This window comes from Heterodontus francisci, chromosome 25 (assembly GCF_036365525.1).
Source record: "Heterodontus francisci isolate sHetFra1 chromosome 25, sHetFra1.hap1, whole genome shotgun sequence".
Lineage (NCBI taxonomy): Eukaryota > Metazoa > Chordata > Chondrichthyes > Heterodontiformes > Heterodontidae > Heterodontus > Heterodontus francisci.
In genome coordinates, this window is record NC_090395.1 from 28903699 (window position 1) to 28920036 (window position 16338).

General features: G+C 48.9%; 1 protein-coding gene across 1 annotated transcript in view; it reads right to left on the reverse strand.

Moving 5' to 3' along the window:
* Positions 1–333: 333 nt before the first annotated feature.
* LOC137384016 (uncharacterized) overlaps positions 334–16338 on the reverse strand; it is a 76266-nt gene continuing 60261 nt past the window's right edge. The window contains exons 2-5 of the mRNA XM_068057583.1: positions 13054–14888; positions 6849–6921; positions 1206–1439; positions 334–531 (exon numbers count right to left, since the gene is read on the reverse strand). Of these exons, the coding sequence (XP_067913684.1) occupies positions 334–531; positions 1206–1439; positions 6849–6921; positions 13054–13835 (1287 nt within the window). The 5' untranslated portion in view covers positions 13836–14888. The remainder of the gene's footprint in view (positions 532–1205; positions 1440–6848; positions 6922–13053; positions 14889–16338) is intronic.

Sequence of the window (16338 nt, forward strand, 5' to 3'; positions counted from 1 at the left end):
TTGAAGCAATGGGCTAAAAGCCTACATGCAGAGTAAGAAAAGCTTATGTAAGTGTAGTAATGTTCCCAGCAATCGAAATTATACACTTAACGGGTGGATGCTGTAAGCCAATACATTATTTACCTTAATGGTATTAATCAGTCTTAATCATGTAAACCATGCTTTTATTTCTTTCATATTAAACCAGCTGTGGTGGAGTCCTGTGGGCAGAGATTGTCTCATTGTGGTAAGAAGATGGAGGTGAAGGACATCGATATGAAGGAAGAATTCTGACTGATGACATTATTGCTGGGACAGTTTTAACTAAAACAGACACACACACAGACAGACATGTCAAGGCGTGTCCTTGAGGTGTTGAATTGCAACAGACACTTCGGCTACAGAAACTGAACTAGACAATGGCCACTTGGGAATGTGTGAATGGCCTTCTTCCTGCCTCAAGATAAAGTCATCACACCCAGTATTGGCATGCAACCAGAGACACCCCGCAACCCCCTGCTGAGGGCAGGATATGACCACGTTGGGGTGGTCCTGGATGGCCAGGGGTGGGATCAATAACCCAAACGGACGATCCGATTTAAGATATTGCCTTATATGCCAAGGGCTAAGATCAGGAAGGTGTATAAAGGTACAGCCCTCAAGGACATTGTTACTGCAGTCGGTAGAGTGGCCTGGTCAGCCATTCTGAAGTCGGGCCTGGAGATCTATCGAAGGACTGACCACCTGAGACGGACCCTAGCTCACAGGATTCCAAAGCAGGCAGTGTCATTGTGACTATGTACAATTACTTAGAGATTTAATAAAGGTGTTCCACATTTAGCGAGGCAGTATCCAAGTTGTTGCGTACCATTGATATCAAGAGGAAAGACAAGAACCTATAGACCAGAGGTGGGGGGGTTCTTACAGAGTTCATGAAAAGTGTTAGAGAAATGTATGCTCCCTCTTTCTTTCTGAGGGATGAGCCGGTAAGCAGGATCCTGGCCTGTGATCTCTGCAATCAGATAGTTGCTGGCAGTGCAACCAACGCAGTTGATTTTCAACTTGACACAGGGCACAAGACTGGTGGTGTTCCTGTTATAGAGCAAAAATTCTGAAAACCAAGTTTCTTTGAAAACACAACATTCATTGCCAATGTTATGATGTTTTTGCTGCTGCAAAGCTTTTTCTGCTCATCAGCCAACGCAATGAATGAACAATTAACTTACGGTCCATTCCCTTCCATGCTCACTGCCTGCAAATGCTCTCTTTTTCCCAATCTTACTGCGAACATTCTCCTTGCTGTTGGCTGCCTGATAATATTCTCTTTTCCACGACAGAGAAGTGATTGCAGTAGATTCTCTGGCTATAATTGGCTGTGCAAGAGTCGAAATAAGCCAGGTCATTCCTATGGATTTGGACAATGGAGGAGAGGCTTGAAGGAGGATGATGCAGTTAAACTTCTAAACAATAAAAAAAATTACAATAAGTCTCCTTCAAAATAAAGTTTATTTTCTGTCTCCACTAACTACTGGCCCATCTCCAATCATTCATGAATCTCCAAGTCCTTGAGCATATTGTTGCATCCCAGATCCAAATCCATCTCCCCCACAATTCTGTGTTTCAGTTCCTCAAATCAAGCTTATGTCACTCCCACACCACTGAAATGGCCCTGAATAGATTCACAAATAGCATTGAGAGGAATTTTATCCTGTTGGCGGGAGTCTCGACGTCTGGAGAAACCAACACTGAAATCCCCGTGTCGCCTCTTCGGTGGAAGGCTCGCTGAATTTAGTGCCAAACAGGCACTTAACTGGACAGCAGCGGGCCTTCCATGTGATCAAGGACACCGGCGGTTGAAGTCCCGCCCTTTCAGAGCTGCTGGCCAATCAGAGGCAGGAAGCTGCAGCACCACCAAGGAGGCACCTGCCAGAGGCCCAGGGGCATTGCTGGAACCAGGCCTCAGATAAGTCAGGGCAGGAGGGATCTCACTGGCTGGGGGTCATTGGAGGGGGGGAAGGGGGGTTGGGAGCAAGAGCAGGGGGTAGCCGTCAACTGTCCCTCCCCTTCCAATGCCAGGTCCCTCATTCAGGCACTAAGTGCCTTTCAACGAGGGACACACCACCCCCGAGCCAGAAAAGCAGCCGACACAGTTTTCTGTGCTGTGCTTCCAATGCGGTGACCGGGCTGCTCGTTGCATGGCTAATTGCGTCTGCGGCGGGTAGAGGCCCTTAATAGGGTATTAATTGCCAGATTTGTTTGCGTTGGTCAGTGATTATGTCCCCTGATTCTTGATGGTTGGCCCAGGAGCTCTCTGAATGCCATCATACATTCCTGTGATGTTTCCAGTGTCTGCAGCCAGCTGAATATGACTGCATAGGTGTTGCCAGTAGTCGTTTGCGCAGCGCCTGGCTGTTCTTTGTGCAGTGCTTCTGGCTGCTTTAAGTGCTACGGATGTTAACTCGCTGGGGGCTTTCTTGTAGTTCAACAGTGCAATGCGCTTAGCGGACCAACGCTAACGTTGGTCAATCACTGACCAACGCAAACAAATGGACCACTGGGTTGAGCACTACCTAGAACATTACTCCAGGGAGAATGTTGTCACTGAGACTGCCCTCAATGCAGCCCAGCCTCTACCAGTCATGGATGAGCTGGACATACAGCCAACAAAATCGGAACTCAGTGATGCCATTGATTCTCTAGCCAGCGGAAAAGCCCCTGGGAAGGACAGCATTACCCCTGAAATAATCAAGAGTGCCAAGCCTGCTATACTCTCAGCACTACAGGAACTGCTATGCCTGTGCTGGGACGAGGGAGCAGTACCTCAGGACATGCGCGATGCCAATATCATCACCCTCTATAAAAACACAGGTGACCGCGGTGACTGCAACAACTACCGTGGAATCTCCCTGCTCAGCATAGTGGGGAAAGTCTTTGCTCGAGTCGCTCTAAACAGGCTCCAGAAGCTGGCCGAGCGCATCTACCCTGAGGCACAGTGTGGCTTTCGTGCAGAGAGATCGACCGTTGACATGCTGTTCTCCCTTGGTCAGATACAGGAGAAATGCCGTGAACAACAGATGCCCCTCTACATTGCTTTCATTGATCTCACCAAAGCCTTTAACCTCGTCAGCAGACGTGGTCTCTTCAGACTACTAGAAAAGATTGGATGTCCACCAAAGCTACTAAGTATCATCACCTCATTCCATGACAATATGAAAGGCACAATTCAACATGGTGGCTCCTCATCAGACCCCTTTCCTATCCTGAGTGGCGTGAAACAGGGCTGTGTTCTCGCACCCACACTTTTTGGGATTTTCTTCTCCCTGCTGCTTTCACATGCGTTCAAGTCTTCTGAAGAAGGAATTTTCCTCCACACAAGATCAGGGGGCAGGTTGTTCAACCTTGCCCGTCCAAGAGGGAAGTCCAAAGTACGGAAAGTCCTCATCAGGGAACTCCTCTTTGCTGACGATGCTGCTTTAACATCTCACACTGAAGAGTGCCTGCAGAGTCTCATCAACAGGTTTGCGGCTGCCTGCAATGAATTTGGCCTAACCATCAGCCTCAAGAAAATGAACATCATGGGGCAGGACGTCAGAAATGCTCCATCCATCAATATTGGCGACCACGCTCTGGAAGTGGTTCAAGAGTTCACCTACCTAGGCTCAACTATCACCAGTAACCTGTCTCTAGATGCAGAAATCAACAAGCGCATGGGAAAGGCTTCCACTGCTATGTCCAGACTGGCCAAGAGAGTGTGGGAAAATGGCGCACTGACACGGAACACAAAAGTCCGAGTGTATCAAGCCTGTGTCCTCAGTACCTTGCTCTATGGCAGCGAGGCCTGGGCAACGTATGTCAGCCAAGAGCGACGTCTCAATTCATTCCATCTTCGCTGCCTCCGGAGAATACTTGGCATCAGGTGGCAGGACTGCATCTCCAACACAGAAGTCCTCGAGATGGCCAACATCCCCAGCTTATGCACACTACTGAGTCAGCGGCGCTTGAGATGGTTTGGCCATGTGAGCCGCATGGAAGATGGCAGGATCCCCAAAGACACATTGTACAGCGAGCTCGCCATTGGTATCAGACCCACTGGCCGTCCATGTCTCCGCTTTAAAGACATCTGTAAACGCGACATGAAGTCCTGTGACATTGATCACAAGTCGTGGGAGTCAGTTGCCAGCGTGCGCCAGAGCTGGCGGGCAGCCATAAAGGCGGGGCTAAAGTGTGGCGAGTCGAAGAGACTTAGCAGTTGGCAGGAAAAAAGACAGAGGCGCAAGGGGAGAGCCAACTGTGTAACAGCCCCGACAAACACATTTTTCTGCAACACCTGTGGAAGAGCCTGTCACTCTAGAATTGGCCTTTATAGCCACCCAGGCGCTGCTCCACAAACCACTGACCACCTCCAGGCGCTTACCCATTGTCTCTCGAGATAAGGAGGCCAAAGAAAAAGAAAGAAATTGCCAGATTAAGGGCCTCAATTGGTGGCAGGGTGGGAAGGCGGCTCACTGGCCTTCCCGCCTGGGACTTAATTTTGTCAGAGGCAGGAAGGTGGCGGGATCCCCCGCACCAACATTCCACCCGATTTAAGGCTCTCCCTGCCTCCAAACCCACCAATGGAGAGAGCACAAAATTCCCCCCATTCTCTGAGACTGTGGTGCAACGGCTCTCCTCGTCCTTCTCGACTTCTCAGCAGCCTGTGACACAGTCCACCACACTGTCCTCCTCAAATCCCTCGACTCCACATTACAACTCCAGAGACTAGCCTCCACTATACAACTTCAAGGGACTAGCCTCCACTATACTACTCCAGTGGACTAGCCTCCACTATACAACTCCAGGGGACAACCCTCCACTATACTACTCAAAGGGACTAGCATCCACGATACAACTCCGGGGGTCTAACCTCCACTATAGTACTTCACTGGATTAGACTCCACTGTACAAGTCCAGGGGACTAGCCTCCATTATACTACTCCAGGGGACTAACCCCACTTTCCTACTCCAGGCGACAAGCCTCCACTGTACAGCTCCAGGGACGGGCCTCCGCTATACTACTCCAGGGGACTCGCCTCCACGATACAATTCCAGGGCCCTAGCCTCCAATATACAACTCCAGGGGACTAACCTCCACTATACAACTCCAGGGGACCTGCCTCCACTATACTACTCCAGGGGACTAACCTCCACTATGCAACTCCAGGGGACCTGCCTCCACTATACAACTCCAGGGGACAGGCCTCCACTACACAACTCCAGGAGACTAGCCTCCACCTTACAATTCCAAGGGACTAGCCTCCACTATACAACTCCAGGGGACTAGCCTCCGCTATACGACTCCAGGGGACTAGACTCCATTATACAAATCCAGGCGACTAGCCTCCATTATGCAACTCCAGGGGACAAGCCTCCACTATACTACTCCAGGGGACTAGCCTCCACTGTACAACTCCAGGGGACTAACCCCACTATACTACTCCAGGGGACTCGTCTCCACTATACAGCTCCAGGGACGAGCCTCCGCTATCCTACTCCAGAGAACTAACCTCCACTATACTAATGCAGGGGACAGGCCTCCACTATACAACTGCAGGGGACTAGCCTCCCCTATACAACTCCAGGGGACTAGCCTCCACTATATTTCTCCAGGGGACTGACCTCCACTCTACTACTCCAGGGGAGTAGCCCCACAGTACAACTCCAGTGGACTAGCCTCCAGTATCCATCACCAGGGGACAAGACTCCACTATACAAAATCAGGGGACTAGCCTGCACTATACAACTCCAGGGGACAAGTCTCCACTATACAAAATCAGGGGACTAGCCTCCACTATACAACTCCAGGGGACAAGTCTCCACTATACAACTCCAGGGGACTAGCCTGCACTATACAACTCCAGGGGACTAGCCTGCAATATACAACTCCAGGGGACTGGCCTCTACTATACAATCCCAGGGGACTCGCCTTCACTATACAATTCCAGGGGACAAGCCTCCACTTTGCAACTCCAGGTGACTAGCCTCCACTATACTACTCCAGGGGACTAGCCTCCACTATACAACTCCAGGAGACTAGCCTGCACTATACAACTCCAGGGGACTGGCCTCTACTATACAATCCCAGGGGACTCGCCTTCACTATACAATTCCAGGGGACAAGCCTCAACTTTGCAACTCCAGGTGACTAGCCTCCACTATACAATTCCAGGGGACTAGCCTCCACTATAGAATTCCAGTGGTCTAACCTCCACTATACCACTCCAGGGGACTACCCTCCACTGTACAAGTCCAGGGGACAAACCTCCACTATAATACTCCAGGAGTCTAGCCTCCATTATACTACTCCAGGGGACTAGCCTCCACTATACAACTCCAGGAGACTAGCCTGCACTATACAACTCCAGGGGACTGGCCTCTACTATACAATCCCAGGGGACTCGCCTTCACTATACAATTCCAGGGGACAAGCCTCAACTTTGCAACTCCAGGTGACTAGCCTCCACTATACAATTCCAGGGGACTAGCCTCCACTATAGAATTCCAGTGGTCTAACCTCCACTATACCACTCCAGGGGACTACCCTCCACTGTACAAGTCCAGGGGACAAACCTCCACTATAATACTCCAGGAGTCTAGCCTCCATTATACTACTCCAGGGCACTAGCCTCCACTATAGAATTCCAGGGGTCTAAGCTCCATTATAGTACTCCAGGGGACTACCCTCCACTGTACAACTCCAGGGATCTAATCTCCACTATACAATTCCAGTGGACTAGCATCCACTATACAATTCCAGTGGACTAGCTTCCACTATACTACTCCAGGGGACAAGCCTCCACTATACAACTCCAGGGGACTAACCTCCACTCTACATCTGCAGGGGACTTGTTTGCACTGGAGTGCTGACTTGGGTTGCATTGGAGTGTTAAAGTGGAAGTTTGGTGACTGAGGATAATTAAGGGTTAATTTTATCTTAAGTCTAGTCTGTCTTTTATTTAGCAGATTAACTTAACAGTTGCTGTTTGGGTTGGAGAAGGTGAGTTTTAGACCAGCTTTAAACAGAGTTCACTCAGGCTCTGCTTGCAGCTGCACCTTATTGATTAGAGAATTGGCTTAAACCAGTTTTCAGGGGCTATAGGCAGTCAGTATAAAAGTGGGCCATCTTACAGTGCTGACCATATTTGTACTGGAGTGCTGACTTGGATTGCATTAGAGTGTAAAGGGGAAATTTGGTGACTGAGAAAGTTCGGTGAGGAGGGAGCGAGGAGCTCCTTTCATTTCCTACCTGTCCTCAGAGTGAGGGGAGCCGAGAGTTTCCAAAGAGCACAGCTGACTGGTGAGTAAGTCCTGGTGGGTATTTTTCAAAGTGGATTGATTTGTAAGTCATTGTTTTAGCAAGATTTAGTTGTTTTTTAAAAATTATAATCTTCTAAACTTTTAAATTTAAAGGGTTTAGTCATGGCAGGAGAGCTTGAAGCCGTGGTTTGCTCCTCTTGCTGCATGTGGGAATCCGGCAACATTTCCAGTACCCGGGACCAGCATGTGTGCAGGAAGTGTGTCCAGCTGCAGCTCCTGAAAGCTCGGGTTTCAGAGCTGGAACGGTGACTGGAAACACTGTGGAGCATCCGTGAGTCTGAGCATTGTGGATAGCACGTATAGAGAGGTGGTCACACCGCAGCTGAAGGGACTTGAGGAAGGAAGGGAATGGGTGACCACCAGGCAGTCCAAGAGAATCAGGCAGGTAGTTCAGGAGTCCCCTGGAGTCCTGCTTGCAAATCGGTATTCCATTTTGGAGGCTGATGAGGTTGGTTCCTCCAGGGAGTGTGGACAGAGCCAAGCTTCTGGCACCGCAAGCAGCCTGTCTGCACAGGAAGGGGGAAAGAGAGGAAGAGCAATAGTAATAGGGGATTCTATAGTCAGGGGAACAGATAGGTGCTACTGTGGCCGTCAACGTGACTCCAGGATGGTGTGTTGCCTCCCTGGTGCCAGGGTTCGGGATGCCACTGAACGGCTGCAGGGCATCCTGAAGGGGTAGGGTGATAAAGCAGAGGTCATGGTACATGTTGGTACCAATGACATAGGTAGAAAGAGGGATGAGGTCTTGCATCAAGAATTCAGGGAGTTAGGCAGTAGACTAAAAAGCAGGACCTCTCGGGTTGTAATCTCTGGATTACTCACAGTGCCACGTGCTAGCGAGTGTAGAAATAGGGGAATAGCACAGATGAATGCGTGGCTTAAGAGTTGGTGCAGGAGGGAGGGTTTTAGATTCCTGGACCACTGGGATCGTTTCTGGGGAAGGTGGGACCTGCACAAGAGGGACGGTCTACATCTGAACCAGAGGGGGACTAACTGTTGGGAAGAGTTTAAACTAATTTGGCAGGGGGAGGGGATGCAGACTCCTCGCAGAATAGGGACACAGCTAAACACAGGAAAGCGAACAAGTCAGAGGAAGTAAGTTTCAAGGGAGTAAGACCAGGATGGATGGCCTCTACTTTAATGCCAGGAGTATTACAGGTAAAACGGATGAGTTAAGGGCAAGGATTGACACGTGGAATTGTGATGTAGTAGCCATCACGGAGACATGGTTGAGGGAGGGGCAGGATTGGCAGCTCAATATCCCAGGATATAGAATCTTCAGGCGAGACAGAGGAGGGGATAAAAGAGGAGGGGGCATTGCAATATTAGTTAAGGAGTCAGTTACTGCAGTAAGGAGAGATGATTTCTCGGAGGGGGCATCAAATGAAGCTTTATGGGTAGAGTTTAGGAATAAAAAAGGAACAGACACATTGCTAGGTGTTTATTATAGACCCCCAGATAGTCAGCGGGAAATTGAGGAGCAAATATGTGTGCAATTTTCAGAGGTGTGTAAAAATAATAGGGTAATTATATTAGGTGATTTCAACTTTCCCAACATTAATTGGGATAGTCATCGTGTTAAGGGCTTAGATGGAGTGGAGTTCTTAAAATGTATACAGGAGAACTTTTTAGCTCAATATGTCGAAGATCCAACAAGGGAGGGTGCAGTGCTGGACCTAATTCAGGGGAATGAAGCTGGACAGGTGGTTGATGTGTTGGTGGGGGAGCATTTTGGTGATAGTGACCACAACATGGTACAATTTAAGCTTGTTATGGAGAAAGAAATGGACAAGTTGCAAAAAAAGATTGGGGGAGAGCGAATTTTAGTAAAATAAGGCAGGATCTGGCCAAGGTAGACTGGAAAGAGTTACTTGTCGGGAAATCTACAGAAGAGCAGTCGGGGGCATTCAAAAAGGAAATGGGGAGGGTACAGGCCCAACATGTTCCCTCTAGGGTAATAGGTAGGAGCAACAAGCCCAGAGAAACATGGATGACCAGAAACATTCAGGGTATGATGAGAAGGAAAATAGAGGCTTTTAGCAAATACAAGGAGAGCAAATCAATGGAAGCATTAGTGGAGTACAGAAAGTGTAGGATGGAGCTTAAGAAAGCAATTAGGAGAGCAAAGAGGGGACATGAGAAAGCTCTGGCTGGTAAAAGTAGGGAAAATCCCAAGATATTCTATAAGTATATCAATGGGAAGAGGATAACCAGGGAAAGAATAGGGCCAAGGGGGAAATCTGTGGGTGGAGCCAGAGGACATTGGTAGGGTGTTCAATGAATACGTCACATCTGTCTTCACCCACGAGAAAGAGGATGTAGATATGGAACTTAGAGAGAGAGACTGTGAGGCTCTTGAGCAAATTGTCAAAGGGAGTGACAAGGTATTGGAGGTTTTGGAAGGCTTAAAAGTGGACAAATCTCCAGGTCCAGACGATTTGTGTCCCAGGATGCTGTGGGAGGCGAGGGTGGAGATTGCAGGGGCTTTGACCCTAATTTTTAATTCCTCTCTGGCCACGGGGGAGGTGCCAGAGGACTGGAGAACAGCTAATGTGGTCCCACTGTTTAAGAAAGCTTGTAGAGATAAGCTAGGGAACTGCAGACCAGTGAGTCTCTCGTCAGTGGTAGGGAAACTATTGGAGAAAATTCTGAAGGAGAGAATCGATCACCACTTGGAGGGGCAAAATTTGATTAGGAATAGTCAACAGTCAATAGGCACAGTGGCGCAGTGGTTAGCACCGCAGCCTCACAGCTCCAGCGACCCGGGTTCAATTCTGGGCACTGCCTGTGTGGAGTTTGCAAGTTCTCCCTGTGTCTGTGTGGGTTTTCGCTGGGTACTCCGGTTTCCTCCCACCACTTAAGACTTGCAGGTTGATAGGTAAATTGGCCATTATAAATTGCCCCTAGTATAGGTAGGTGGTAGGGGAATATAGGGACAGGTGGGGATGTGGTAGGAATATGGGATTAGTGTAGTGTTAGTATAAATGGGTGGTTGATGGTTGGCACAGACTCGGTGGGCCGAAGGGCCTGTTTCAGTGCTGTATCTCTAAATAAAATGTAAAAAAAAATAAACATGGCTTTGTCAGAGGGAGGTCATGCCTAACAAATTTGATTGAATTTTTTGAGCATGTGACCAGGTGTGTAGGGTAGTGCAGTTGATGTAGTTTACATGGATTTCAGCAAAGCCTTTGATGAGGTCCCACATGGGAGACTTATCAAGAAAGCAAATGCACATGGGATACAAGGTAACTTGATAAGGTGGATTCAAAATTGGCTTAGCTGTAGGAGACAGAGTGATGACAAACGGCTGTTTTAGTGACTGGAAGCCAGTGTCCAGTGGCGTACCACAGGGATCTGTGCTGGGTCCCCTATTGTTTGTCATTTATATAAACGACATAGATGACTATGTGGGGGGTAGGATCAGTAAGTTCGCGGATGACACAAAGATTGGCCGAGTGATTAACAGTGAGGTGGGGTGTCTTAAGTTACAGGAAGATATAGACGGGATTGTCAAATGGGCAGAAAAGTGGCAGATGGAATTTAACGCTGAAAAGTGTGAGGTGATACACTTTGGAAGGAGTAATGTGACACGGAAGTATTCAATGAATGGCCTGACACTGGGAAGTTCTGAGGAACAAAGGGACCTTGGCGTGTTTGTCCATAGATCTCTGAAGGCAGAAGGGCAGGTTAATAGGGTGGTGAAAAAGGCATACGGGACACTTGCCTTTATCAATCGAGGCATAGATTACAAAAGCAGGGAGGTCATGTTGGAGTTGTACAGAACTTTAGTAAGGCCACAGCTGGAGTACTGTGTGCAATTCTGGTTGCCACATTATAGGAAGGATGTGATTGCATTGGAGGGGGTGCAGAGGTGATTCACCAGGATGTTGTCTGGGATGGAACATTTAAGCTATGAAGAGAGGTTGGATAGGCTTGGATTGTTTTCACTGGAGCAGAGAAGACTGAGGGGTGACCTGATCAAGGTGTACAAGATTGAGGGGCATGGACAGGGTGGATAGGGAGCAGCTGTTCCCCTTAGTTGAAGGGTAAGTTACAAGGGTCACAAGTTTAAGGTGAGTGGCGGGAGGTTTAAGAGGGATTTGAGGAAGAACTTTTTTACCCAGAGGGTGGTGACGGTCTGGAATACCCTGCCTGGGAGGGTGGTAGAGGCAGGTTGCCTCACACCCTTTAATAAGTACCTGGATGAGCACTTGGCGCGTCATAACATTCAAGGCTATGGGCCAAGTGCTGGCAAATGGGATTAGGTAGACAGGTCAAGTGTTTTAATGCATCGGTGCAGACTCGATGGGCCGAAGGGCCTCTTCTGCACTGTATTATTTTGTGATTCTGTGACTAGCCCCCACTGTACAAGTCCAGGCGGGGGGACTAGGCCCCCCACTGTACAAGTCTGGGCGGCGGGGGGTGGGACTAGGCCCCCACTGTACACAAGTCCGGGAGGGGGCGGGGAAACTCGGCCCCCACTGTGTACAAGTCCGGGGGTGGGCGACTAGGCCCCCACTGTACAAGTCCTATTTCCTTGATTTCCTTCTTTAAGACACTCCTTAAAACCTACCTCTTTCAGCAAGCTTTTGATCATCTACCCAAAAATCTCCTTATTTGGCTCAGTATCATATTTTGTTTTATAATACCTCTGAAGTGCCTTGTGAAGTTTTATTGCATTAAAAGCACTATATAAGTATAAGTGTTGTTGCTGTTATGTAGCCAATTATTATTTTTTTTTTATTTCCAAAATATACTTTATTCATAAAAATCTGTAAAAATTACATTGCCAAACAGTTTCCAAACAGCACCAAAAAATACAAACATTGCAATGGAGATCAGTTTCCTTCTATACTCTCATGAGTTTCTTCCCAAACCTTCCGTTTCACAATTGTCATGTCAATTACAGTTTTACATTTACAGCAATTCAGAATATTAATGATACAGTTCGAGGGGTTTCCCATGGATCCAGCCCCTCAGTCTAGCTTGGTGGGGGAACCTTACACTGTGGTCTTTCCCCATTGAGCCTTTGCTGCGGCTGCCCCAAGCTTTAGTGCGTCCCTCAGCACGTAGTCCTGGACCTTGGAATGTGCCAGTCTGCAACATTCGGTGGTGGACAACTCTTTGCGCTGGAAGACCAGCAAGTTTCGGGCAGACAAAAGGGCGTCTTTCACCGAATTGATAGTCCTCCAGCAGCAGTTGATGTTTGTCTCGGTGTGCGTCCCTGGGAACAGCCCATAGAGCACAGACTCCTGTGTTACAGAGCTGCTTGGGATGAACCTTGACAAAAACCGCTGCATCTCTTTCCACACCTGCTTTGCAAAGGCACATTCCAGGAGGAGGTGGGCGACCGTCTCTTCCCCACCACAGCCAACGCGGGGGCACTGTGCGGAGGGGGCGAGACTTCGGGTGTGCATGAAGGATCTGACGGGGAGGGCCCTTCTCACCACCAGCCAAGCTACGTCTTGGTGCTTGTTTGAAAGTTCTGGTGATGAGGCATTCCGCCAAATGACTTTGACGGTCTGCTCGGGGAACCATCCGACAGGATCCACCGTTTCCTTTTCCCGTAGGGCCTTGAGGACATTCCGCGCAGACCACTGCCTGATGGACCGGTGGTCAAAGGTGTTTTTCCGCAGAAACTGCTCCACGAAGGATAGGTGGTACAGCGCCGCCCAACTGCACGGAGCGTTCCGCGGCAATGTGACCAGGCCCATCCTTCGCAACACCGGGGACAGATAGAACCTCAGCAAGTAGTGACACTTGGAGTTTGCGTACTGGGGATCTACACATAGCTTGATGCAGCCGCACACGAAGGTGGTCATCAGGATGAGGGCCACGTTGGGTACATTTTTCCCGCCCATGTCCAGAGATTTGAACATCGTGTCCCTCCGGACCCGGTCCATTTTAGATCCCCAGACGAAGCGGAAAATGGCTCGGGTGACTGCCACGGCGCAGGAGTGGGGTATGGGCCAGACCTGCACCACGTAGAGCAACATCGTGAGCGCCTCGCACCTGATGACCAGGTTCTTACTCACAATGTAGAGAGATCGCTGCCCCCACATGCCCAACTTTTGTCGTACCTTGGCTACTCGCTCCTCCCATGTTTTGGTGCACGCCCCGGCCCTTCCGAACCATATCCCCAGCACCTTCAGGTAATCTGACCTGACGGTGAAGGGGACAAAGGATCGGTCAGCCCAGTTCCCAAAGAACATGGCTTCGCTCTTGCCGTGGTTAACTTTGGCTCCCGAGGCCAGTTCGAACTGGCCGCAGATGCTCATCAGTCTGCGCACGGACAGCGGATCCGAGCAGAAGACGGCGACGTCATCCATGTACAGGGAGGTTTTGACCTGAGTGCCTCCGCTGCCTGGGATTGTCACCCCTCTTATGCTCGCATCCTTCCTAATAGAATCTGCAGCAATCACTTTTCTTCCCACCCCTGCACCATCTTTGTCAGAGTACCCCATGTCTACATGCTGCCTCTTGGTAACATTATCTGCCGACATGAGGCCAGCTTCCACATAAATGCTGGTGATGCCTAGCACCACCTCTTAAACACCTTGTTTGACTTTTTTCCTCTGCTTCTGTCCTTTCAGATTGCTGTTAGATATTCTGTTTTAAATGGGTCTTAAACTGCTTTAACTAAACACTGGGCAAACCAAACCTATTGGACAAAATTTTAACTGTCAAGGGGGCAGTTAAAGCCCCACCAATTGCCAGCGTATCGGTAACCCAACATGATCCGATCTACTTCCGTGTTCAACCCGGACGGGTTTGCAAGCAAGTGAGAAACCCCCATAGCGCTCAGGTAAGTAGTTTCAATATTTAAATCCCCTATTATCTCAAGATCTAACCCAGCATTCTGGTTTTAACAGCCAGTGCATGGGTTTCCTGAGCTGTGTGGATCTTGCTAGGGTCATGCTGGCGAGCGCACACAGAGGAGTGTTTGTCCAGTGACACTGACAGGCTGGGAAGTCTTCAAACAGTGAAACTGAGGAGCTGCAGCCATGCCTAGGTGAGAGGCTGCTGCTCACAGCACTTCTTCTGAGAGTGTGCTTTTACTGCTTGACAGATGATTGTCAACTTCTTGGAAGTTAGTTCACCTGTCTAGGACTTGACTTAACTTCAGGTGCACTTCCCTTCAATTGACATGGGAGCAGCTTATACTTGGACATCTGATAAGGAACAAGTGGAGCAGCACCAGCAACACCAACAGTACGAGGAGCAACACCAGCAGGAGCGCAGCTGCCTTCTCCTCACCCACATGCTGCTCCACAGGACAGGGGGGATGGACACATAGATCCATTTCAAAGGTGGTGAGACCCCCAGCACAGGGTCAATAGGCAGAGGATCAGCTCTCTCATGTATGAGCACCAGTGCCTCAGGCTTTCACGGCAGGTTGTTGCTGACATCTGCAGCCTACTGGAACAAGATCTTCTTTCCATTGGACCAGGTGGGCATGCATTGCCAGTGGCTGTTAATTTGCCTATCACTGGAGGACCTCCCCTCCCGTCTCCCCCAGGTCTCTTGCTGTCCCTGGAGTTCTGTCCTTTCTTCTCCTGCAAGGAAAAATAACAGTTGTGAGTGTGAGAAATGGTTCATGTGGAGAGGAGGGAAGGACAACATTTGTGGAGGGAGACTGTGAGGCAGGGGTGTGAGATGGCACAAAGATGAAACTAAGTGTGAGAATTGGCTGTTCAGATGGAGAATTGAGGAAATATCTTGAGAGGAATGAGTGGAGCTGCAAGGCGTGTTGGTCTGTGGAGCATTGTACTGGAGAATGCTGGGAAAGAGGATCCGATTTTAACTCTGTGTATATGAATAGGTTTTGAGTGAGTTAAAATTGGGGCCTCTAGAATGTGGGACTTGGCACCTGAAAGTGTTATGCCATTCACCTTTCCTGCCGACCTGAGGTCCTTGAATCTCTTGGTGCACTGTCTCCAGGTTTGCGGAACCACACTCTTGCTGCTGACTTCCTCTGCCACCTCCATCCATGCCTCCCCAGGTCACCTTCCATTCCTGTGTTTGCTGAAGCCTCAGGAATCAATGTACAGTTCAGCCACTCTGACTCCAATCCTATCCCTTTAACTAGAAATCTTTCCTTTGACAGATTTGATGCATCATCCTGCTTGCCCTCTTTGGCTGGAAAACCCGGAAGTGGCTGCTAATACCGTGCTGAGTTAAAGGGCCACAGGAATGCCCACTGACAGAACAAAGGGGTTCCCAACCTGCTACCAGTCTCCCCACTGAGTGCAGATCTGTAACAAATGACTCCATGCCCCTCCCCTGCAACTGTCTCCGGCTGAACCAGACTGTTCACAACCTCAGCATGCTACATGACTTCAGCTTCAACCCAAACCCCCTCCATCACTTACTTCCACCTCCATAGCATTGACTGCTTCCTCTCCTACATTAGCCCATTCGTAGCTGAAACTCTCATCTATGCCAACATCACCTGCAGACTCAATTATTCCAAGACTGTCCTGGCCAGCCTCTCATCCTTCACCCTCCATAAACTTCAGTTCATCCAAAACTCTGCTACCTGTATCCTATACGAAGCTTGCTCACCCATTATCCTAATCCTTGGTGAACTTTATTGGTTGTCAGCCGACCAATGCTTCATATTTAAGCTTCCCACCCTTTTGTTTATATATGTCCATGAATTTGCCTCTCCCTATCTCTATAACCTGCTATATCTCTACACACCCTTAAAATCCACCTCTTTGACCAAGCCTTTGGCCACCCTTCATAATATTTCATTCTTTGGCTCAGCACTTATTTTCCTCACACCTGAGAAGCATGTTTCTCTGTTAAAGGTGCTATATAAAGGACAGTGGTTGATATCGCATTACGTATTTATTTAAAGTTTTTACTAATACCTTTATTACCACTGCTCCTCTTCTCTCTCTTGTTGCTGTAACCGGTTCTTAATATTTCCAGTCATTAATCAAGAACTGAACTTAGTGTAGAAATAATTCTAATCCTGTTTCAAATATCAGGTTTCAATAC